Below are 24,757 nucleotides of genomic sequence, written 5' to 3'. Positions count from 1 at the left end.
TGGCAGGAATGCCACAAAAGTAACCTTGTGTTCACATTAGAGCATATATTAGGAGGCACATGATGCCAGTCTGTTCCACTACTGATGAAGTTAACTTTGATCACTTGCTTAAGATTTATCCACCATTAAAAAAAAAAAAAGATTTATCCACCATAAAGTTTCTATTTTGCCCTTTGTAATTAATATATATCTTATGAAGAAATACTTTGAGACTATCCTGGTAAATATCCTGCTACTCCTCAATCCTTCATCCACTGATACTAGTATCTGATGATTCCCATTTGAATGGATTATTAGGATGCTTGCCAAATGGTGATTTTCTAATCCCATGGAAGAGGGAATGTGTAGGTGGATTTTAGATATGCAGGGCTTGCTGAAATATTGGATGTAGAAAAAAAAGGAGAAGAAAGAGTTTCAGTTGCTTCTCCCTGCTAATGAAGCATTATAATTAATGGTTTTTATTCATGAATAAATGGATAAAAGACTTGAATTTACTTGGAAGACAAGCCATTTAAATGTATAATATTATTTTATGCCATACCTTAATATTTTTTTCAATTCAGTAGCTTAGAAAATGTGATGATCAGTGTGTTTAATTTCTAAATACTGAACTTTAAGAATTCTTTGTTATTCTTGTTAAATACATTTAGGCTTTAGATTGCCCCCATCACAGAGATTTGCAGAGTCCCTTATCAAAGCAGTTTACGAGTATCTCTGAATATGTCTATTTCCGTGGGAGATTATTCCATTGTCTCAACTTTCCAAAATTTGATCAAAATCAGTTCTTCTCTCTTTTTGTCTTAGAATTAATATTCTTTACCATAGGATTCAGTGACTCTATAATTCTTTGATCCCAGCTTCTGTCATTTGAGGTGGTAATAACAACTTCTTGAGAGTCCTGTCTCCATTGTCAGGCAGTTACCGGAAAGAGACCTTGTTTTAATTGAACCAGAATCTGCTTCCTCAATTTAGCTCTCCTTGACTAAATCTTATTAAGGAAAAAATAGCTAAGCACTACTGTTCTTCAGTGAAACTAACGTCATAGAGGTTGGACTTTGTTTTCTAACGTTGCCCCCCAAATTGTGGGAATGCAATTTGCCTTTTGATAGAAACTCGATAGCCTTAATAAGTATTTCTGTAAAGAAGATAACAGATTTGGCAGTAAATATCTTAAAACACTTAAGGAAAAAGATTCATTGACTCTAATAATATAGACGCATAAGTTTTCAGTTGTCTTGGGATACACACACAATAAAAATTATTAAATCTACAAAAAAAATTAAAAATATTAAATTTAGGGCTCCTGGGTGGCTCAGGTGGTTAAGCAGCTGCCTTCGGGTCAGGTCATGGTTCTAGAGTCAGACAAAGGAGTCGGGCTTCTGGCTCCGTGCTCAGCAGGGAGTCTACTTGCCCCTTCCCGACCTTCCCAACTCTTTTTCTCTCTTACTCTCTCATGCTCAATCGAAATAAATTTTTTTTTTTTTTTTTTTTTAAAGATTTTATTTATTTATTTGTCAGAGAGAGAGCGAGTGAGAGCAAGCACAGGCAGACAGAGTGGCAGGCAGAGTCAGAGGGAGAAGTAGGCTCTCTGCGGAACAAGGAGCCCGATGTGGGACTCGATCCCATGACGCTGGGATCATGACCTGAGCTGAAGGCAGCTGCTTAACCAACTGAGCCATCCAGGCGTCCCTCAATCGAAATAAATTTAAAAATTCTTTTTAAAATAATGAATCTAGGAACAATTAAAGTAATGTTTTAAAGGATTCTTTAAAATAATTCGGAAGTGTCTATTTAATAATACGTCACAAAATTCTTTAGAAGTAAAAATCAATGGAAAGAAAAAGAAACCCAACCGTAGTTGAGTACTCATCAAGAGAAAGAAAAACGCCCGCTTCTCCTAGGCGCCCGGCTAGCTCAGTCGGTAGAGCATGGGACTCTTAATCCCAGGGTCGTGGGTTCGAGCCCCACGTTGGGCGAGCTATTTTTTTCCCCTTTTCCCTTAAACATTTTAGGCTCTCCCCAAAGCTTTATAACTAAGGCGAGTCTTTTAAACCCAATTAATACAAATAATTTCAACATTAACCAAATCTATGGAAAAATTTTCACGCTTGCGCACTCGAAAGCAAGCGTTTCTCTTCCGCGTTGCCTCCCCAGCCACCTCCTTAAAGCACAGAGAACCCCGTAAGGTTTGAAGTTGAGACTGGTTTTCTGGGTTACTATGCATTCTGGCATAGTTGTTGGTAGAGGGCAATTTTTGCTTTTGTCAGAACAAAATTATGAGCCCCAATTTTGGCAGCTTTTCAAGAACTAAGAGATCCTAGAGAAAAGCAGTCTTCCTTTCCTGTGTCTTTTACTTTTTCTTCCTCTCGCTGTAGGACGCGTCCTGAGGAAAGGGGCGGGAGGCGGGCGAGGAAATAAAAACATCGTGAGAAACATTTCTTTCTGTGGTCGGCTCTACGGACGGTGCCTACATCGAATTTTCTTCCACTGCTCCTGGGACCGTATTTGGGATCGAGACATCCAACTGGGTGGAAATCGGGAGGTTAGTACTCCGTTAAAGGTGAGGCTCTTGGCCACAGAGGCACAGGAGAAGGGGGATGTGGAATTTTCCGAGGCACTTACGTACGGTGGGGAGGCAGGACTTCCGCCTTCTCTACTCCTCGGAGAGAAGGTCGGCGCCACCAACCTGAGGACGCTCGCCGCGCGTCCCCGGCGCTCGCCGACCCCGCCGGCAGGGGGACCGTCCCGGCTCCTAACCGAAGCCAACCGCTGCTGAAGCACCGGTGCCTATCCCTCCGCATGTTACCCGCAGGCTTTCCTGCCACGAAACGACCATTTTTGCTCTCTCCTTTCCTTCAACAAACATGCCGTTATTTCTTTATCTTAAAACAGAACACAGACTTTGACCTAATTTTCCCGCAGGCGGTTACCATTCTATTTCTCTGCAGCCGTCTACGCTCACCATTCGTCCCCCACACCTTTCCAAAGAGACCCAAAATCCACACCTGTGGTTGAACAAGTTTGGTTTATTACACACCGCATAGAGGGACGTGGGGTGTCTGTTTAAGAGGGTGTTAGAAAGAACCTATTATAGGGTCTGGGCTTTACTTGGGTGATTTTGCGGGGGTTGGGGAGCCCTAGCAAGTGAATGCCCCTTCTGGATTGGGTGTTCTCAAAAGCAAGGGCAGTTCTACGATCTCAGTAAAACTTATTAATAGGAAGAGTAGACCAAAGGAAGGATAAAGCTGAGATTGGTCAAGTCACTCATTTCGCAAGAGGAGGATGTTTGCTGTTTGCAGTTGGACAGTGACCAGTTCGTCTAAAGTGGATTTTCTGAGTCCGCAACAGCAATCCCAGGCCTCCTGCACTTCTGACCAAACGGTTTTAAGTCGGGGATTCCCATAATCCTCTTCTCCAGGTTGATGATTTCCTAGAATGGCTCGCAGGACTCAGAAAAAGTTTACTTATTCCTGGTTTATTATGGATACAACTCAGAACAGCCATATGGAAGTGGTGCATGAGGCAAGGTACGGGGAAGCACAGACCTTCTATGCTGTCTTCTGGCACATCATCCTCCCAGTGCCTGGAACGTGTTCACAATCCTGGGAGCCCTCCGAACCCTGTAGGTTAGGGATTTTCAATGGAGGCTTCACCAGGTAGGCATGATTATTAACTCAATTTTCTATCCGTCTCCTCTCCCTAGAAGACAGGGTGTGTGTGCATATGCAAAAGTTCTAACTGTGCCTTGGGTCTTTCTGGTGAACAGATCTCATGCTGAAGTGATCTAGGAGCCCATCAGGAATTGTCTCATTACAAAAAAAGACACTCCTATTACCCAAGAAATTCCAAGGGAGTTGTGATTTCTGTGTAAGATGCTCCTAACATCTTGGTCACACAGGAAATTACAAGCGTTTTAGAGCTCTGTGTCAAGAACCAGGGGCAGAGACCAACTGTATTTAAGTCACACTTGCCTAACTTCTTTGTTCAAGTCATAAGTGAGCCCCACCCTAAGCACTGTTCTCACCAGCAACTATCCCTCCATCTACTTTACCTGACACCGTTTTTCCCCTGTCATTTTCTAACTTACTGTTAGTATGTTTCTTCACTTTCTCCAGCCCTTGGAATGGCAGATTTTTGTCTTTGCTCATTAATGTATCTCAAGCACCTAAACTAATGTTTGGCAGATGTTCAGTAAATACATGCTGAACTGGTGAATTAAGTAGGGTGTATTAGTTCCCTTGGACTGCTCTAACAAAGTACCACAAACTGGGTGCCTTAAAACAATGTGAATGCATTGTCTCACCATTCTGGAGACTGGAAGCTTGTTTCTGGTGTCACCAGCAATCCTTGGTGTTTCCTGGCTTGCAGCTGCAGAACTCTCACTTCCACCTTGGTTATTTCCTGTTTCCTTCCTGTGTACCAGTCTCACATGGCATTTCCCCTCACAAGAATACCAGTCATAACAGGTTAGGGTCTACCATAATGACCTCATCTTAATTTGATTATATCTGCAAAGACTCTTTTCCAAATAAGGCCATATTCACAGGTATTGGAGGTTAGCACTTCAATGTATCTTTCCGGAGCAGACAATTCAACCCCAAACAGAACACTCCATTACTTAACCTCAGCCAACAGGTGTCTGTCACTTTATAGCTACCTACCTATAAAGCTGTTTCAGTCAGAGATTTTTTCATATTATTCAGTGATGAAAAACTTCTCATAAATAATTCATATTCATAAAAAAGTCATAAAGAATTTTTAAAATCACATTTACTACAAAAAGGTAATGTTATTAGTGAATCCATACTATTGACAACCAATGATATACCTACTCCTGGCAAGCCCACTGAGAGCTTTCAAAGTTAGGAAAGGACTTCGTTCTTATGGAGCTTATATTCCAGAAAAGAAGATAAAACCTGTATTGAAATGATCAGAAGGTGCATCAGTTATAGATATGTGCTTATGGGAAAGATGACTACTTTTAAGGGAAAGGGTGCTGTGGAAGAGTGGCAGGTCCAAAGGATTAAAGAACCTTAGTTTTTGGAATGAATATGTTAGGAAACTGGATGGCAGAAGTGATCCTTCAAAGTTTTATTCACTGAAGACTAGAGTCTTCAAGTTCTTCATTACCTAATCCTAAATTATATTTAGCAATGCTTCATCCCAGTGCCAAAATGTTAAGATTTTGTACAGAGAATTCAGTTCATATAGATTGAAATAACTCCAATTATTAAAATTCTACTTATCCTTCAGGAACAAGGGTAAAAACCTTCTCTACAAAGCTTTCTTCAACTCCCTGGTCAGAATTAACTACATCAGGAGGTGTGGTGTGGGGGTGGCAGTGGGGTAATTGGGTGATGGGCCTTAAGGAGGGCACGTGTTGTGATCAGCACAGGGAGTTATACACAACTCATGAATTACTGAACTCTACATCTGAAACTAATGATGTACTAAACGGTGGCTAATTGAATTTAAAAATATTATTTACATAAAAAGAGAATTATCTACATCAATAACAAACAACTGATGTCCTTACGCTGCCACCACATTCTGTATCATCAGCTGTGTACTAGCCATGTCTATTAATCTGAAAACCACGTAAAGGTAAAGGTAAAAGTCTTACTGTTGTAACATTTAGTGTCTGAAACTACACTATACAAAGAGCAGTCAAATACTGAATGAATCTTATTCCTGTGCTACTAAAGTAGTAGTACATGGTAACAAAGTATAGCTAGCATTATTTTTAATTATTTTTTAATTTTAATATTTTAAAAAAGATTTTATTTATTTGACAGAGAGAGAGATCACAAGTAGGCAGAGAGGCAGGCAGAGAGAAGGAAATAGGCTCCCTGCTGAGTAGGCTCCCCACATAGGGCTCGATGTGGAGCTGGATCTCAGGACCTTGAGATCATGACCCAAGCTGAAGGCAGAGGCTTTAACCCACTGAGCCAACCAGATGCCCCTTAGTTTTAATTTTTTTTTAAAGACTTTATTTATTTATTTGATAGAGATCACAGTAGGCAGAGAGACAGGCAAAGAGAGAGGGGGGAAGCAGGCTCCCTGCTGAGCAGAGCCCGATTCGGGACTTGATCCCAGGACCCCGGGATCATAACCTGAGCTGAAGGCAGAGGTTTTAACCCACTGAGCCACCCAGGTGCCCTAGTTTTAATTTTTTAAAAGATTTTATTTACTTACTAGAGAGAGAGCGCACAGAGGAAGAGTGAGAGCAGGAAGCAGACTCCCCAGTGAGCAGAGAGCCCAATGTGGGACTTGATTTCAGGACCTTGGGATCATGACCTGAGCCAAAGGTGGATGTTTAATCAGGACCTTGGGATCATGACCTGAGCCAAAGGTGGATGTTTAACTGACTAAGCCAGCGGGCACCCCGCTGCAAGTTTTTTTTTTTTTTTAAAGAAATATTTTTAAACACACACACATACACAAAGTTCTTCTCCACCCCCTTAAATTCTTTCCTATTCTTAATGCCAGGAACCAGCTCTTTCAAGTGTTAGTGGGTGCTGGTATTTTCACACATAAAGTATATGGCAAATCTAGGAAGGACCCAAAAGGACAATCAAAATGATTAAACCATGTGTAAGAATGGACACAGGTTATATAGTTCAGAAAATGTATCAAGTCCTACTCTGTCTTCAGAAATATGAGTACATTCTTCAGGAACAGGTGTACATATTTTCACAGGCATCTGGGAAGAATAAAAACCAGCAATATTTCAGTAAGAGGTAGTTCGTTAAAAACAAATGAAGAACAAACAAAAATAAAAATCAAACACTGAGTACCTATTTCTAAGAACCTCTATCATGAAAAGATAAAAAGCACAAGAGATTAAAAACATTATGAATACATGTTTATAAAACAGTTTCATAAAAATACATAAAATGAAATACCTTTGCATAAAAATGAAATACCTTTCTTCTTAGAAATGCAGAATTATTCATAAAGACACTGTAAAGTTAAAAAGTGAACATTTCCGTACTTTGCTTAACAAATGTTTAACTAATCTACTGAACATTCTCAGTTTAAAGGGTCAAATATATTCCTGGAAAAGTAGCATTCTCACATGGACACAAAAATACCAAAACAAAAGGATTTGAAGAAAGAGACCCATGTTAATATTTGAAATACCTAGTAATGGTTAACATTATTTATTCTTTAAAAGAATTATCTGCTAAAAGTAATTAAACAGATGGATTCTCCAATACTCAGGGCAGATGATGTGAATTGCGGAGGGACAATGTTTTTACTCTTTTTGGAAACTAAATCATGTAACAAACTTCCAAAATTAAACTGCTTTACTATATTTTATTGATATAAATACAACAAATTTCATAAGCATCAGCTACTGTTTTACTACTACACAAGAGAAACAACAGTCAAAAGAATTAAATATTAATGCAAAGTAACTACAGAAACCTTTCACTTCCATAAAGTCACCTCTAACAGCATCCTATATACTTTGTACAATTTGCTTATAATTGATTAGATACTTGATACAAAGCAAAGTTGAATTTCAATCAAATTTTTATTTCTCAGTGGAAAATGCTCTCTTCATCAGCGGTGGCTGAGCCTTCCCGACATCAAACATCATTTCCAAAGGTGGGTTATTAAGAGAACACCAATCAGGTATACGGCCTGTCTGATTATAATACTCCTTTGAGACTGAACGGCTCCCAAGTATGTCCTGTAGTGCTCCAAAAATAGCTCCTGTGTGGTAAAAAATATTTTTATAGTCAAGATGAAAACTTTTACCAGAAAAAGTTTATGTACAGGTGAAACATACTCATACTCCTCAAATGCTTACAGTTCTTTTATATCTTTTATTTTTAATAACAGAGTAAGCCACAATTCCTATGTTGAAAGTAACTTAAATAGCCTATAGCGGATTATAGTGAAAATGCTAATAAGCATCACTAAAAGCAGGTGAGGTAGAGAGTGGTGGAAACTACTTTCAATTCTGTGTAAATACAGTAAATAATGTGTGGTTTTCTTTGCCACAACTTTAAGATTGTATGTCAATAAATAAAACAGTACTGTAAAACCCAATAAGCATCATTATAAAGCCATCCAAGTCTATGCTGAAGACTTTATAAAGACCCACAAAGCAGTCTTTAAAAAATAATTTGGTAACTAAATCCGTTTGTCCTAGATCAAAATAACATTTTAACCAAATTCTACAAGAAATATTCATTTAAAATCTCAATACTTTTTCTAATGATCAAGATACCTATTAGCTGCAAGTGCATTATAAAACTCATATTAGAACATATATAAATACAGCCATGATTGTTTTTCTCTTCAAAGTAGTATCTCTTTTTCCCTCCCTCTCTTCCTATATATGTATATCTTCAAAGTAGTCTCCTTCTCTTTCTCTCTCTCTCTCTATATGTATATAGTCTCTTTCCCTCTCTATATATAGTCTCTTTATATATATAGGCTATTTCCTTATTTCAATGAGCCTATCATTTCCTATGAATTATCATTCAATGAACTCAGTCACAAAATAAAGTGTAATTATAAAATAAAGATATCAATTCTCATATATGTCTCACAAATTACCTTTAGAAGGAATTAAAACAAATGTTATGAGCAACGGTAGTATACTGGAATAAATGCACAGCTGTCAATAACTATTGTGAGAAATGACTTTAACTGGATGAAGTTTACATAAAAAATTGAAGTGCAAATGCCAAGAGAAATGGGTATATATTTCTGACAATAACTTAAGGAAAAGTCAGTGCTCAAATAAAATTATTTAATAGTTCTATTAGTTTGTTAAGTGAGCAATTTTTAAGACTGAATCATCTATTCTAATATATCCATTAATAATACCAGTTAGGGACCAATTACTACATAATCATTATATTTAAAAAACTAAATTCTTACCTCCCAACCAGGCTACACAATTAGCCTTTGCAGGTGGAGTATGAATTCGGAATGTCTTGGTGCCGAGTGCTTTGTTGTATTTTGGTTTTTCTACCAAATACCTTATTTCTGCAAGCAATCTGTGGAGAAATCCTGGCAACATAGATGTTCCACCTATGACTACCAAATTCTCTGCCAGTTGCTTTCTGGTGTCTATTGGACACTGTTTTTAAAGAGAAAGAAAAAAAAGAGTTTATTCTTAACTGTATAAATAATCCTTGATTGAATTCAGGAAAATATACAGATTATATATTACAAATTAAGTAGGTGATCATTACCATTTAAAAAAAGGCACAGCAAGATTTCTTTAACAAAGGAGTTTTTCATGTAGCAAATATAACTATGATAATACTGCCATATTCTTAATATAGAACTCCAAAGATTTTAAAATCTAACAGTATAGAATTTAAAATTCGACAGGGTATATGGTAGTTATATGTGAGTATTCTCGTTTTCAGAGTAAAATGACTCAGCTGACTCAGAAGGACATGAGAAAAAATAACATTACTTCTTTTTGTAGTAAGGAAAATATGTAGAAACTTAATTTTTCTAATTTTTCTGATAGCGTCACAGTATTATATCCAGAGCCAGTTGGCCAGTGGGAAGAGAATATTCTTAGAAAAATTATGTTTCTATATCAGTTCTAAAAATTAGAATGCTGAAGTCTTTCACTGATGCTATGTTTTTCATAAAAGCCTGAGTAGAGCTGCCAAAGGTAGACAATATCTTCCAAAGCGATGGCATTTCACATGGAGTTCTGTGATTCCATAGTCATTAAACAAAAGAGACATACTATAATATACCCTATGGAACTTAAAATTCAATACTATACAAACCCGCATTTAAAGAAACTATAAGCTATATTAGGTAAAAAATAAAAATCTGATATTGTTGCTACAGAAAAAATACCTGATAGCCTAACTTACCCTGAGTCTGAAATGTTGTAAATACCCTATCTCAGTGCCAAAGTAAAACTCAGTAACAGTAAAATTTAACATATAAACTAAAAATTGTAACCAGTGGCTAAAATATAAATACAGGGGCTCCTGGGTGGCTCAGTCAGTTAAGCACCTGCCTTGGGCTCAGGTCATGATCTCAGGGTCCTAGAATCGAGTTCCATATCGGGCTCCCTGATCAGCGGGGAGCCTGATTCTCCTTCTCCCTCAGCCTGTCGCTGCCCCTGCCTGTGCTCTCTCCACCAAATAAATAAATTAAATCTTTAAAAATAAAAAATAAAATATAAATACAGAAAATAACATTTAAAAATTTTCTCAGGTCGCCCGGCTATCTCAGTTAGTAGATATGTGACCCTTAATTATGTGATTGTGAATTCAAACCCCACATGAGGTGTAGAGATTACTTAAAAAATTTTTTTTCTCAGGGCGTCTGGGTGGCACAGTCAGTTAAGCATTCAACTCTTCACTTCAGCTCAGGTTGTGATATCAGCGTTGAGACTGGGCCTGGCATCAGGCTCCCCACTCAGTGTACCATCTGCTTAAGACTCTCTCCCTCTACCCCTCCCCCATACTCTCTCTAATAAATAAATCTTGAAGAAATTTTTTTTTCTCTAAAAGGCTGTAGTCCTAAACTGAAACTTTCTCCAAAATCAAAATACAAAATACCTGTATAAGGGAATCCAGTATTAAAGTGGCAACTGATTTCTCTTCATTATCTTGTTCAAAAAGAATCTCCACAACTGAATCTCTAATGAGATTAAAAACAGAGAGTGCTTTGTTGGCATCATATAGTATAATACAGAACATACCATCAGTTCTTTTTTTTTAAGTAACAGTACTATGTTAACATAGAATCATTATTAAAACCCAGGGTGTTTGCATTTGTGAACAGGAGAGTAACAGCACCTGCCTTACAGGTGTGGAGGTAAGAATTCAATGAGTCAATAGCACATCGCCTGGTACAAAGGAGGTACTCCTGAAGTATTAGCTACAACTTATTATGTACAGATTAACATACATTTTGTCCAATTATACTTCCTTAAGCCTATCAACAGAAAAGGAATGAAATTCTATAAAAGTAAGATTCAAAGCAGGTCCACATACAAAACATTAAAAAAACAACCCTCTCCCCAAGCATTTCTTTGTTTTTAAAAATAACATATGGCAAAGATTGTTAGTTGCCTATCAAAATATCCATTTTCCTGTTCGTTCTCAAATTAAAAGAACCCTATTTTGAGGGTAGCACAAGGAAGATTTTTGTAGTGATGGAACAGTTCTGTATCTTGATTATGGTGGTGATTAAAAAATCTATGTGTGGCTAGGTTGGAGAAGACCATTAGTGACAACATAGAATCTCTAAGGGCGGAAGTGAGAGCCAATCTGGCAGAATTTAAAAATGCTATCAATGAGATCCAATCTAATATAAATACTCTAATAGCTAGGGTAACCAAGGTAAATAACTGAGAAGATGGAATTAGTGATCTAGAAGACAAACTATTAGAAAAGAAGGATCAGGAGGAGATAGGGAACAAACAGCTCAGAAGCCATGAAAACAGAATTAGGGAGACGCAATGAAACATTCCAATGTCAGAATTAACTGGGATCCCTGAGGGGAATGGAGAAAGAGAGAAGACTACAAGTTATAATTGAACAAATTCTGGATGAAAATTTCCCTAATCTGGGGAACGGAACAAGTGTTCATGTCCTAGAGGCAGAAAAAACACCCACTCCCCAAGATCAACCAGTCTAGAAAGACATCCAGACACTTAATGTGAAATTCACGAATCATAATTTCAGACAGGAGGTCTTAAGGGCAGTGATTGCTTAAATACAGAGGAAGGACCATCAGAATAACATCAGACCTGTCCACAGAAACCTGGCAAGATAGAAAGGGCTGACAAGACATATTCAGGGCCCTAAATGAGAAGAACATGCAGCCAAGAATACTTTATCTAGCAAGGCTGATATTCAAAATGGATGGGAAGATAAAGAGCTTCCAAGACTGGCAAGGTTTAAAAGGGTATGTGAGGGGTGCATGGGTGGCTCAGTAGGTTAAGCCTCTGCCTTCAGCTCAGGTCATGATCTCAGGGTACTGGGATCGAGCCCCACATCGGGCTCTCTGCTCCGCAGGGAGCTTGCTTCTCCGTCTCTCTCTGCCTGCCTCTCTGCCTACTTGTGATCTCTGTCTGTCAAATAAATAAATAAAATCTTTAAAATAACATAACATAACATAACATAACATAACATAAAATAAAATGGTATGTGACCAAGCCAGCACTACAAGAAATATTAAAGGGGATTCTATAAAAGAGCGAGCCCAAGAGTGACAAAGAATAGAAATTTACAGAGACAACCTATAGAAATGAGGACTTCACAGGCAACATGATGTCAATAAAAACTTATGTTTCAATAATCACTTTCAACATGAACAGCCTAAATGCTCCCATAAAATGGCACGGGGTTGCAGACTGGATAAAGTGACAGGACCCGTCCATATGCTATCTACAAGATAAATCCAGACTGAAAGTAAAGGGATGGGGAAACATCTTTCGTGCCAACAGGCCTCAGAAGAAAGCTGGGGTAGGGATTTTCATATCAGATAAATTAGATTTTAAGCTAAAGACTACAGTCAAGAGATACAGAAGAACACTACATTATTCTTAAAAGGTCTGTCCACCAAGATCTAACAATTGTAAATATTTATGCCCCCAATATGGAGGAAGCCAACTACATAAGCCAACTATTAATCAAAACAGTCATGTTGATATGAATACATTAATTGTAGGAGATCTTAATATGCCATGCTAAGTAATTGGTCATCCAAGTAGAAAAACAATAAAGAAACAAGAGCCTTGAATGACACATTGGACCAGATGGACCTCATAGATATACACAGAACATTCCACCCTAAAACAACAGAATACTCATTCTTCTCGAGCTCACATGGAACTTCCTCCAGAACAGAGTACATACTGGGTCACAAATCAGGGCTCAACCATGATACCAAAAAAAAAAAAAAAAAAAAAAAAGATTGAGATTATTCCCTACGTATTCTCAGACCACAATGCTTTGAAACTGGAACTCAACCATAAGAAAAAGTTTGGAAGGAATTCAAACACTTGGAAGCTAAAGACCATCCTGCTCAAGGATCAACCAGGAAATCAAAGAAGAACTTAAACAATTCATGGAAACCAAAGAGAATGAAGACAGATAGGTCCAAAATCTATGGGATACAGCAAAGGTAGTCCTAAGGGGGAAATACACAGCCATCCAAGCCTCACTCAAAAAAAATGAAAAAATCCGGAATACACCAACTCTCTTTACGCCTTAAAGAACTGGAAAATCAACAACAAATTAAGCCAACCCCATGTATAAGAAGGGAAATAATCAAGAGTAGAGCAGAGATCAATAAGTTAGAAACTAGAGATGCAGCAGAACATATCAATGAAACTAAAAGCTGGTTCTCTGAATCAGTAAGATCAATAAACCACTGGCCAAACTAATCCAAAAGAAAAGAGAGAGGACCCAAATTAATAAAATTATGAAAGGGGGAAGAGATCACTACTAACACCAGGAAATACAATCATCAGAAATTATTATCAACAGTTATATGCCAGTAAGTTAAGCAACCTAGAAGAAATGGATGCATTCCTGAAAACCTATAAACTTCCAAGACTGAAACAGGAAGAAACTGACAACATGAATAGACCAATATCTAGAAATGAGATTGAAGCAGTGATCAAAAACCTCCCAAAAAACAAGAGTCCAGGACCTGAAAAATTCCCTGGGGAATTCTACCAAACATTCAAAGAAGGAATTAACCTATTATCCTGAAGCTGTTTCAAAAAATAGAAACAGAAGAAAAACTTTCAGACTCTTTCTATGAAGCCAGCATTACTCTGATCCCTAAACCAGGCAAAGACCCTATCAAAAAGGAGAATTTTAGACCAATATCCCTGATGAATATGGATGCCAAGATTCTTAACAAGATACTAGCTAATAGGATCCAACAATATATTTAAAAAATTATCCACCACGACCACGGGGGATTTATCCCTGGGATGCAAGGTGGTTCAACATTCGCAAATCAACCAATGTGATAGAACAAGTCAATGAGAAAAGAACCACATGGTCCTCTCAATTGATGCAGGAAAAGCATTTGACAAAATACAGCACCTTTCCTGATTAAAACTCTTCAAAGTACAGTGATAGAGGGAACACTCCTCAACTTCATAAAATCTATCTAGGAAAAACCCACAGCAAATATCATTCTCAATGGGGAAAAGTGGACACCCTTCCATTTGAGATCAGGAACAGGACAAGGACGCCCACTTTTGCCACTGTTGTTCAACATAGTAATAGAAATCCTAGCAACAGCAATCAGAAAACAAAAAGAAATAAAAGCTATTCGAATTGGCAAAGAAGAAGTCAAACTCTCTCTTCACAGATGACATGAAACTTTCTATGGAAAACCCAAAAGACCACCCCCAAACTACTTGAACTCATACAGCAATTCAGTAATGTAGCAGGATACAAAATCAATGCACAGAAATCAGTTGCTTTCTTGTACACTAACAAGGAAAATATAGAAAGGGAAAATAGAGAACTGATTCCATTTACTACAGCACCAAGAACCATAAGATACCTTGGAATAAACCTAACCAAAGAGGTAAAAGATCTGTACTTGAGGAACAACAGAACACTCATGAATAAAACTGAAGACACAAAAAGATGGAAAAACATTCCATGCTCATGGATCAGAAGCATAAACATTGTTAAAATGTCCATACTTCCCAGAGTAATCTATACTTTCAGTGCCGTCCTGATCAAAATTCCACCGGCATTTTTCAAAGTACTGGAACAAACAATCCTAAAATTTGTATGGAACCAGAAAAGACCCCAAATTGCTAAGGAAATGTTGAAAAAGAAAAACACAACTGGGGCATCACGTTGCCTGATTTCAAGCTTTACTACAAAGCTGTACTCACCAAGAAAGCATGGTACTCGCACAAAAACAGACACACAGACCAGTGGAATAGTAGAGAGTCCAGATATGGACCCACAACCCTATGATCAAATAATCTTTAACAAAGCAGGAAAAAATATTCAGTGGAAAAAAGACAGTCTCTTCAATAAATGGTGCTGGGAAAATTGGACAGCTAAGTAAAGAAGAATGAAACTCACCCATTCTCTTACACCATACACAAAGAAAAACTCAAAATGGATAAAAGACCTCAATGTAAGGCAGGAATCTATCAAAATCCTAGGGGAAAACATTGGCAGTGACCTCTTTGACATCGGCCACAGCAACTTCTTTTAAGACATGTCTCCAAAGGCAAAGGAAACAAAAGCGAAAATGAACTTTTGGGACTTCATCAAAATAAAAAGCTTCTGCACAGCAAAGGAAACAGCCAACAAAACAAAGAGGCAACCCACGGAATGGGAGAAGATATTTGCAAATGACACTACAAAGGGCTGATATCCAAGACCTATAAAGAACTCCTCAAACTCAACACTCAAAAACCAGATAATCATGTCAAAAAATGGGCAGAAGACATGAACAGACATTTCTCTAAACAAGACAAACAAATGGCTAACAGACACATGAAAAAACATTCAAATCAAATCAAATCAAAACCACACTGAGATACCAGTTACTTACACCAGTTAGAATGGCCAAAATTAACAAGGCAAGAAACAACAAGTGTTGGAAAGGATGTGGAGAAAGAGGAGCCCTCTTACACTGCTGGTGGGAATGCAAGTTGATGCAGCCACTTTGGAAAACAGTAGGGAGATTTAAGAAATTAAACATAGAGCTACCCTATGACCCTGCAATTGCCCTACTGGGTATTTACCCCAAAGATATGGATATAGTGAAATGAAGGGCCATATGTACCCCAATATTCATAGCACCAATGGCCACAATCACCAAACCTTGGAAAGAGCCAAGATGCCCTTCAAGAGACAAATGGATAAAGAAGATATGGTCCATATATACAATGGAGTATTATGCCTCTATCAGAAAGGATGAATACCCAACTTCTGTATCAACATGGACGGGACTGGAGGAGATTATGCTGAGTGAAGTAAGTCAAGCGGAGAGAGTCAATTATTATATGGTTTCGCTTACTTGTGGAGCATAAGGAGTAACATGGAGGACATGGGGAGATGGAGAGAAGTGAGCTGGGGGAAATCAGAGGGAGAGACAAACCACGAGAAACTGTGGACTCCAAGAAACAAACTGAGGGTTCTGGAAGGGAGGGAGGTGGGGGGATGGGTGAGCCTAGTGGTGGGTATTAAGGAGGGCATGTATTGCATGGACACTAGGTGTGATGCATAAACAATGTATCCTGGAACACAGAAAAAACAAAATTAAATTTGAAAAAAATCTATGTGTGATAAAATTACATAGAACCATACATACACATTACACTGATGCCAATTTACTGATTTTGCTATTAGGGTATAGTGAAGATGTTAACCACTGGGAGAAACTGGGTGAAGAGTACATGGAGATTTCCCTATATTATCTTTGCAATTTCCTGTGAATCTATAATTATTTACAAGGAGAAAAAAAAAAAAAAGGATAGAACTCCATTTTTAAGCTGGATAGAATGCCCCTCCCTAGTTGAAACACTGTATTTATGGCGCCTGGGTGGCACAGTCATAAAGCCTCTGGTCATGAACCTGCTTCTCCCATTCCCACTCTCCCTCAGGTGTTCCCTCTCCAGTTATCTCTCTCTCTCTGTGTGTCAAATAAATAAAATCTTAAAGAGGAAAGATAAGGACATTTTCTTTTTTTTTTTTTTTTGTCAGAAATACTGTATTTAGGGGTGCCTGGTGGCTCAGGGGGTTAAAGCCTCTACCTTCAGCTCAGGTCATGATCCAGGGAGCCTGCTTCTCTCTCTCTGCCTGCCCCTGCCTACTTGTGATCTCTGTCTGTCAAATAAAATAAATAAAATCCTTAAAAAGAAAAGAAAAGAAACACTGTATTTACCTTATAGTAACACTGTATTTACATTGTAGCTAGATGAGTAGCTAAGTAATAGACAATGAGATAGTGGCAGAAGTGGTATATGGGGCTTCTAGAAAGTCTCCTTAAAAAGGAGAGGAAACAGGGGCACCTGAGTGGCAGAGCTGGTTAAATGGCCAACTCTTGGTTTCAGCTCAGGTTGTGACCTCAGGGTCATGGGACCAAGCCCTGAGTGTGGCACTGCACTCAGCACAGAGTTGGCTTGAGAATCTCTCTCTCTCTCCTTCCAACCCTTCTCCCTACATGGATTTAATCTCTCTCTCAAAATTAATTAATTAATTTTAAAAAATGGAGGGGGCACCTGTGTGGCTCAGTCATTAAGCATCTGCCTTTGGCTAAGGTCATGATCCCAGCATCCTGGGATTTCTGCTTCTCCCTTTTCTACTCCCCCTGTTTGTGTTCCCTCTCTCACACTGTCAAATAAATAAATAAAATCTTTAAAAAATCAAAATAAAGAAAAATGGAGAGGAAGCACTTTTTCTTTCCCTTCTTATGGTATCTTGCTTTAAACAGAGATATAGTAGCTGTCCCTCCACCAACCACCCTGGTCCCTAAGGACAGGGATCCCCGTCCCCTCCAAAGGATGAGAGATGAAAGGATGTTTACATTCAAGACAGGAGTTGTCATACCATCTCAGGACTATCTACCTGTGTACTTCTTTTAAAAGAGAGACAAACTTTTTTTTTTTTTTTTAAGATTTTTGTTTATTTATTTGAGAGGGAGGGAGAGAGAGAGAGAGCACGCACATGCTCACGCACGCGCATGAACGGGAAGGGGCAGAAGGAGAGGGAGAAGCAGGCTGCTGAGTGGGGAGCCTGATGTGGGGCTCAATACCAGGATCATGACCTGAGCCAAAGGCAGACACTTAACTGACTAAGCCACGGAGGTGTCCCAAGAGAGACAAAATTCTATCTTAGTGAAGCCACTACGTCAGGTTTGTGTAATTGGTGGCCAACCTGAATCCTAAGTGATACAATACAAAACGATCTATATATATGCATATATAAACACGACTTCTTAAAAATAAAATTTAGAATTTTTAGAAGCATAGAATTTTGAAGCTTTCTTGAATCTTTTTCAAATCATAAATTTTATGAGACTTTTTATAAGACTCAACCTACCTGCTAACGATCCATTTCATCATTAAGGTATACTGAGGCCTGCACTATGCTCAACACTCACAGTCAGCCACTTGCTGCTATGCCTGCATACTTCCATTTCTACCAGTTGAGATGAATGGTTACAGAGCACCAGTTTTCTTTTTCCAAGGTTTTTATTATCAGTAGATTTGATATTGAAATTATATAATTTTACAATTACTACTTAACAAATAATAGAGTAGAAAATAAATTGTTTTTCTATGCGAACTATGCTAAATGTTTTGAAAAGACAATTATTTTTTAAATCTTTTTTTTTTTTTAAGATTTTATTTATTCATTAGAGAGAGAGAAAGCATACAGGTAGAAGTAGTAGGAGAGGGAAAAAGAATCTCAAGCAGATTCCAGCACTGAGCATGGAGCTGGACATGGGGCTCTATCCCAGGACCCAGAGATCATGATCTGAGCCAAAATCAAGAATCAATGCTCAACTAAATTGAGCCACCCAGGTGCCCCTAAAATCTTTTTAATATAGGTAATACAATGGTAAAAGTCTAGAAAAAAATGTCTGTAAGAATTCTGTACAAAGACTGATTCACAAATAACTAAGTTCTCACTGTACTTAAAACAAAAACAACAACAACAACAAAAACACTTGGAAATAATAAACCATGAATTTCCAGGTTTATATATACTTAATTTCAAACTCTAAAAGAAGATTTACCCTCAAAGAAAAGTTCCCAGAAAAAAGTTTGGCAAATAACTACATATTTATATCCTTTAATATGAAATGTTTAATATACGGTTTTTTAAAATGGTCTTTTACTTTAAATGACCCTTCTGATTTACCAACAAAGTACTGGTCAGAACTATGTGTATTAGGTTTCAACAGAACTAGATATTTCAGTAGGAAAAACATGTTAGCAAACAACTGTAAATTAACTGGTCTGAAATGTGAAACATGGTGGTTTTTTTATTCCCAGTCTATTTTCCTACTAATATGTAGCCAAAACCTCCATTTTAATTTCCTTCAACACCTATTTTCTACTCTTATTTTTGGGCTCCACTCAAATTAAAATTAAAATTAAAATTAAATTAAATTAAAATTAAATTTTATTAAATTTTATTAATTTTAAATTAAATTAAAATTAAATTTTAATTTTCCTGGAGAAAATTTAAATGGTAACTTTTTTTTTTTTTAAAGATTTTTACTTATTTATTTCACAGACAGAGATCAGAAGTAGGCAGAGAAGCAGACAGAGAGAGAGGAAGGGAAGCAGGCTCCCTACTGAGCAGAGAGCCCAATGCAGGGCTCCATCCCAGGACCCTGGGATCATGACCTGAGCTGAAGGCAGAGGTTTAACCCATTGAGCCACCCAGGGGCCCCTGGAGAACATTTAAAATAGTAATTTAATGAATATAATTTTAAAAAGAGATAAAATGATTAAAGTTGCTATCAAAAAGTATTACATTCTCACTCTTTTTGTTCTCCTACCCTACCTTTTATTTTTTTATTATTTTTTTTTAAGGATTTTGTTTATTTATTTGACAGACAGAGATCATTAGTAGGCAGAGAGAGAGGGGGAAGCAGGCTCCCTGCTCAGCAAAGAGCCCGATGCAGGACTCAATCCCAGGACCCCGAGATCATGACCTGAGTTGAAGGCAAAGGCTGTAACCCACTGAGCCACCCAGGCACCCCTACCCTACCTTTTTAAATGTCTGTATATTTATGTTCATCCTTTCAATATCTCAACCTCTGTATTATCTCAGAATCCTACAGTTACATAACACTTTTCTGTGCATAACTCTCTTCTGGTATTTTACAAATGGAACTTTTAAAACAAATTTTATAAAGCTTGTGTATAAACATAAATGCTATTGTTACCAATATAATCATGTAAGTCCTTAACAACTTATATTGCATCATTGGCTAAAATAATGTAATGAATAATGAAAAAGTGAATTACTAACTAGTCCTTAAGATTTAGCATATTTGGCGTGCCTGGGTAGCTCATTCCATTAGGTACCTGCCTTTGGCTCTTAGGGTCCTGGGATGGAGACCCAGGTCAGGCTCCCTGCTCGGTGGGGTGTCTGCTTCTGCCCCTTCCCTTGCTCCTTCTCTCTCTCAAACAAATAAATCTTTAAAAAAAAAAAAAAGATTCGGCATATTTGGAAGAATGCATTCTTTCTACCATGAAAACATTTTAAAGCAGGAGCCAGCAAACTGTGGCCTGCAAGCCAAATTCAGCCCATCTGTTTTTGTAAATGAAGTTTTTATTAAAACACAGCCATGGTCATTCATTTACATACTGTCTACAGCTGATTTTGTACTCTAATTGTACCAAGTACAGTTGCAACACAGATCATATAGCTCACAAAGCCTAAGGTATTTACCCTTTGGTTCTTGACAGAAAACGTTTGCTGAAGCCTGTTTTAAAATATTATACTTTAGGGGCACCTGGGTGGCTCAGTCAGTTGAGTGGTCTGACTTAGATTTGGGCTCAGGTCATAATTTCATGAGATCAGCCCTGTATCAGGCTCTTTGTTCAGCATGGAGTCTGCTTGAAATTCTTTCTTTCCCTCTGTCCCTCCCCACAGCTCATGCATGTATGCTTTCTAAATAAATGAAATATTGTGGGGTATTTTTTAAGATTTTATTTATTCATTTGAGAGAGAGAGCACAAGCAAGAGGAGCAGTAAAGGGAAAGGAAAGGAAGAAGTAGACTCCCCACTGAGCAGGGAGCCCAATGTGGGGCTTGACCTGAGCTGAAGGCAGACAGTTAACCAACCTAAGCCACCCAGGAGCCCCTAAATAAAATCTTTAAAAAAAAAAAATTATTATACTTTATTTACTACTATAGTCCTACTAATTAATTCTGAGTTACTTAAAAATTTTTTTAAGGATTTTACTGATTGATTTGACAGAGATCACAAGTAGGCAGAGAGGCACGCAGAGAAAAAGGAGGAAGCAGGCTCCCTGCTGAGCAGAGAGCCCGATGCAGGGCTCAATCCCAGGACCCTCAGATCATGACCTGAGCCGAAGGTAGAGGCTTTACCCACTGAGCCACCCAGGTGCCCCAGTTACTTAAATTTTTTATAAAGTTAAAAAGCTGAGTAACAGGGTTGGCTTAGTCGGTTAAGTGTCTGCCTTTGGCTCAAGTCATGATCTCCACGGTCCTAGGATCCAGCCCCACATTGGGCTCCCTGCTCAGCCAGGGAGTCTGCTTCTCCCTCTGCCTCTGCCCCTGCTCCTCTTGTACTGTTTCTCAAACAAAATCCTAAAAAAAAAAAAAAAAAAAGGTTGAGTCGAGTAATAAAATTAATCATGAAAGAGAAGACCTAATGAACACATAATTGTTAAAGCAGCAATATTAAGGCCTGTATATTTTTAAAGGCCAGAAATTCATTTTAGTTCATTATTTTGCTCATAAAAATTAAGGTCTACCTGATTGATCCAAGAACATGTAAAATCTTCTCTCCATCTAATGGGTAGTCAACATTTGGGGGCGGTGAGGGACGCTGAAATATAAATATCATAAACATAAATATATAGGTTATAACCTCTGGAAAAAAAATATATACTTACTTTTAACTTACCTCAGTATTCCCATCAATATTAAATTTTGCTGCCTGGATTTTTAATCCACGTTTCAGATCACTTACAAAGCAAGTGCGCACTTAGGAGAAAGAAAAGGAGATTTTGTTATGGTTTGTGATTGAATCAATCTATGTCCAGTTTAAATGATTCTATTCAAGTGAACATGCTAGTTATCCATTCTTCCACATCTTATAAACTATCCCTGCCTTTAATCTGGTTATGACAATTTATTCACAAATAAAAAAACCTTTTCATTCACTGAGGAATCATAAGACATGTTGCATGTTCATCTTTCACAAAATCACATAAAAAAAAAACACCTTTGAGGAAACTATTATATTTTTTTATATTCCTGGTATAAAGAGTACTATAATAAAAACAAATTTTAGCATCATGAAAATGTAGCATGTGGGCGCTTGGATGGCTCAGTGGGTTAAGCCGCTGCCTTCGGCTCAGGTCATGATCTCAGGGTCCTGGGATGGAGTTCTGCATTGGGCTCTCTGCTCGGCAGGGAGCCTGCTTCCCTCTCTCTCTCTCTCTGCCTGCCTCTCTGTCTACTGTGATCTCTCTCTCTGTCAAATAAATAAATAAAATCTTTAAAAAAAAAAAAGAAAAAGAAAAAGAAAAGAAAATGTAGCATGTTTCTTTAAACCAGGTTGATTTCTATCTCTGTATTTAATCTATCTGAATCTTTTTAAAAATCTTGGTCAAAACAAAAAGCTAAATTTCGCTCTTAGCTGCAGTAGCACTTCTTAGTTTGGTGTTTTTTTTTTTTTTTTTTTTTTTTTTTTTTTTTTTTTTTTTTTTTTATTTAAAGATTTTTATTTATTTATTTGACAGAGAGAAATCACAAGTAGATGGAGAGGCAGACAGAGAGAGAGAGGGAAGCAGGCTCTCCGCTGAGCAGAGAGCCCGATGCGGGACTCGATCCCAGGACTCCGAGATCATGACCCGAGCCGAAGGCAGCGGCCCAACCCACTGAGCCACCCAGGCGCCCCAGTTTGGTGTTTTTTTGACATGATTATTTTCTCCCTTTTAGCATAGCTCAACACTACTATTTCCCTTCTACAGGATCAACTTTTTTTTTTTTTTTTGCACTTTGATCATTTATTCTTTCAAAGGTTTTTGAGATTTTATTTATTTGACACAAAGAGAGAGAGATCACCCAAGAACATGAGCAGGGTGGGGGGGATTGGGGAGCAAGAGTAGAGGGAGAGCAAGCTCCCTAGAGCTCAACATGGGAATCGATCCCAGGATAGATGGCCTGAGGATCATGGGCCTTGGGATCATGGCCTGAGCCCAAAGCAGACGCTTACCCAGGTGCCCACAAAGGTTTTCTGTTGCAAGGTACCTTTTATAATAAGTTGCTTCAAATTATTTTCATAAATAGGTAAGGAATAAAACATTTAAAAAAATGTTCTATTATTTATTTGTGAGAGAGAGACAGCAAGAGAAGGAACACAAGCAAGGGGAGTAGGAGAGGGAGAAGCAAGCTCCTAGCAGAGCAGGGAGCCCTATGTGGGGCTTGATCCCAGGATGCTGGGATCATGACTCCAGCCTAAGGCAGAAGCTTAATGACTGAGCCACCCAGGCGCCCTGGAATAGAACTTTTTTTTTTTTTTTTAAAGATTTTATTTATTTGTCAGAGAGAGAGAGGGAGCGAGAGCGAGCACAGGCAGAGTGGCAGGCAGAGACAGAGGGAGAAGCAGGCTCCCTGCCGAGCAAGGAGCCCGATGTGGGACTTGATCCCAGGACGCTGGGATCATGGCCTGAGCCAAAGGCAGCTGCTTAACCAACTGAGCCACCCAGGCGTCCCAGAACATTTTTAACTAGAAACAAAACTGACATTGAATACAAGACATCTATTAGTTAAATATATATTTATACTTTATATAAAATTCTTCTCAATCACTAATTCAAAATATATTAAGAATCTCTAATATGCTAGATAGTAAGCTAGGTGCTCATGCTACTTACATATTTTTTATTTTACTCAAGTCCTCATAGCTATCTTTGTTATGTAAGATAAATACTTAGCCTTTAAGAAGCTACTGCAAATAAGCATATACAAATGACTCAGGTTTGACAATAACTGAAGAAGTTTCAGGTAATTTTACCACATAAAGAAACAATAAAATGAAGAACAAGATCCATTTTTCAGCCCTAGCTGTAACCCTAACTATGATGTGACACTGAACAAATCACATGATATTTCAGGGCCCCAACTGTACCAGATTACCTCCAGGTCTCATTTAATTCTAACATCCATTATTATCTGATTCCCTCTTACTAATTTTATGTCAACATTCTCAGCACTGAAGAATATTATTTTTTTTCTTTTTATTTTATTTATTTGACGAGAGAGGGAGGGAGGGAGAGAGAGAGAGAGTGTGCGCGCACAAGCAGGGGAAGTAGCAGAGGGAGACAGAAAAGCAGGCTCCTTGCTGAGCAGGAAGCCTGATGTGGGCATTGATCCCAGGACCCTGGGATCATAACCTGAGCCAGAGGCAGATGCTTAATGACTGAGCCACTCAGCGCCCTTTAAATTATATTTTCAATGCTTCTCCATTAAGTGAATCAAAATACTGGAAAACTGGGGTGCCTAGGTGGCTCAGTTAGTTGGCCCCAAATTAGAACTTCTGAGGTCAGTAAAATGACCTTACAAATACGTATTTAGAAACTAGAGTTAAAAAAAACCACAAAAAAAACTTCTACACGACATAAGACCAGTGTCTTTTTTAAGCAATTTATCTGTTACTTCATACTGTGCAAACTGTTAATTCCCTGGTAATCCTATATATTCTATAATTGAGAGGTTTCTTCAATAAGACATCATAAATAATGCCAAAAGCTTCCATAAACCTAAAGAAAAATGAAAATTTCATTTACATTATTCCACAGCATATCGTACATATTAAATATTTTTAGGATACTAAATTATGTATTTAACATATATTGTAGCTCTGTAAGTATTTAGAAACATATGCCCTCTAAACTAATACTTAAGGACAAACAGGACATAAATGGGAATTTAGTTTACCTTTAATGTCCTCTAAGACACCTTCTGGAATTGAACCTGAAACAGAAATTTTATATTTTTAGAACTATAGAAGTTTAATAATAAGCAGAAATA

General features: G+C 37.9%; 1 protein-coding gene and 1 non-coding gene across 2 annotated transcripts in view; one reads left to right on the top strand and one right to left on the bottom strand.

Moving 5' to 3' along the window:
- The first annotated feature begins 1,903 nt into the window (after positions 1-1,903).
- TRNAK-CUU (transfer RNA lysine (anticodon CUU)) lies at positions 1,904-1,976 on the top strand. The gene has a single exon. It is a non-coding gene; the product is annotated as a tRNA-Lys (tRNA).
- A 5,324-nt stretch (positions 1,977-7,300) lies between these two features.
- The window catches only part of ACTR10 (actin related protein 10), a 35,478-nt gene continuing 18,021 nt past the window's right edge, over positions 7,301-24,757 (bottom strand). The window contains exons 8-13 of the mRNA XM_059182193.1: positions 24,665-24,700; positions 21,624-21,703; positions 21,472-21,545; positions 10,563-10,644; positions 8,902-9,103; positions 7,301-7,722 (exon numbers count right to left, since the gene is read on the bottom strand). Of these exons, the coding sequence (XP_059038176.1) occupies positions 7,541-7,722; positions 8,902-9,103; positions 10,563-10,644; positions 21,472-21,545; positions 21,624-21,703; positions 24,665-24,700 (656 nt within the window). The 3' untranslated portion in view covers positions 7,301-7,540. The remainder of the gene's footprint in view (positions 7,723-8,901; positions 9,104-10,562; positions 10,645-21,471; positions 21,546-21,623; positions 21,704-24,664; positions 24,701-24,757) is intronic.

Source organism: Mustela lutreola, chromosome 7, assembly GCF_030435805.1.
Source record: "Mustela lutreola isolate mMusLut2 chromosome 7, mMusLut2.pri, whole genome shotgun sequence".
NCBI lineage: Eukaryota > Metazoa > Chordata > Mammalia > Carnivora > Mustelidae > Mustela > Mustela lutreola.
This window is presented reverse-complemented; position numbering and strand designations above follow the sequence as displayed.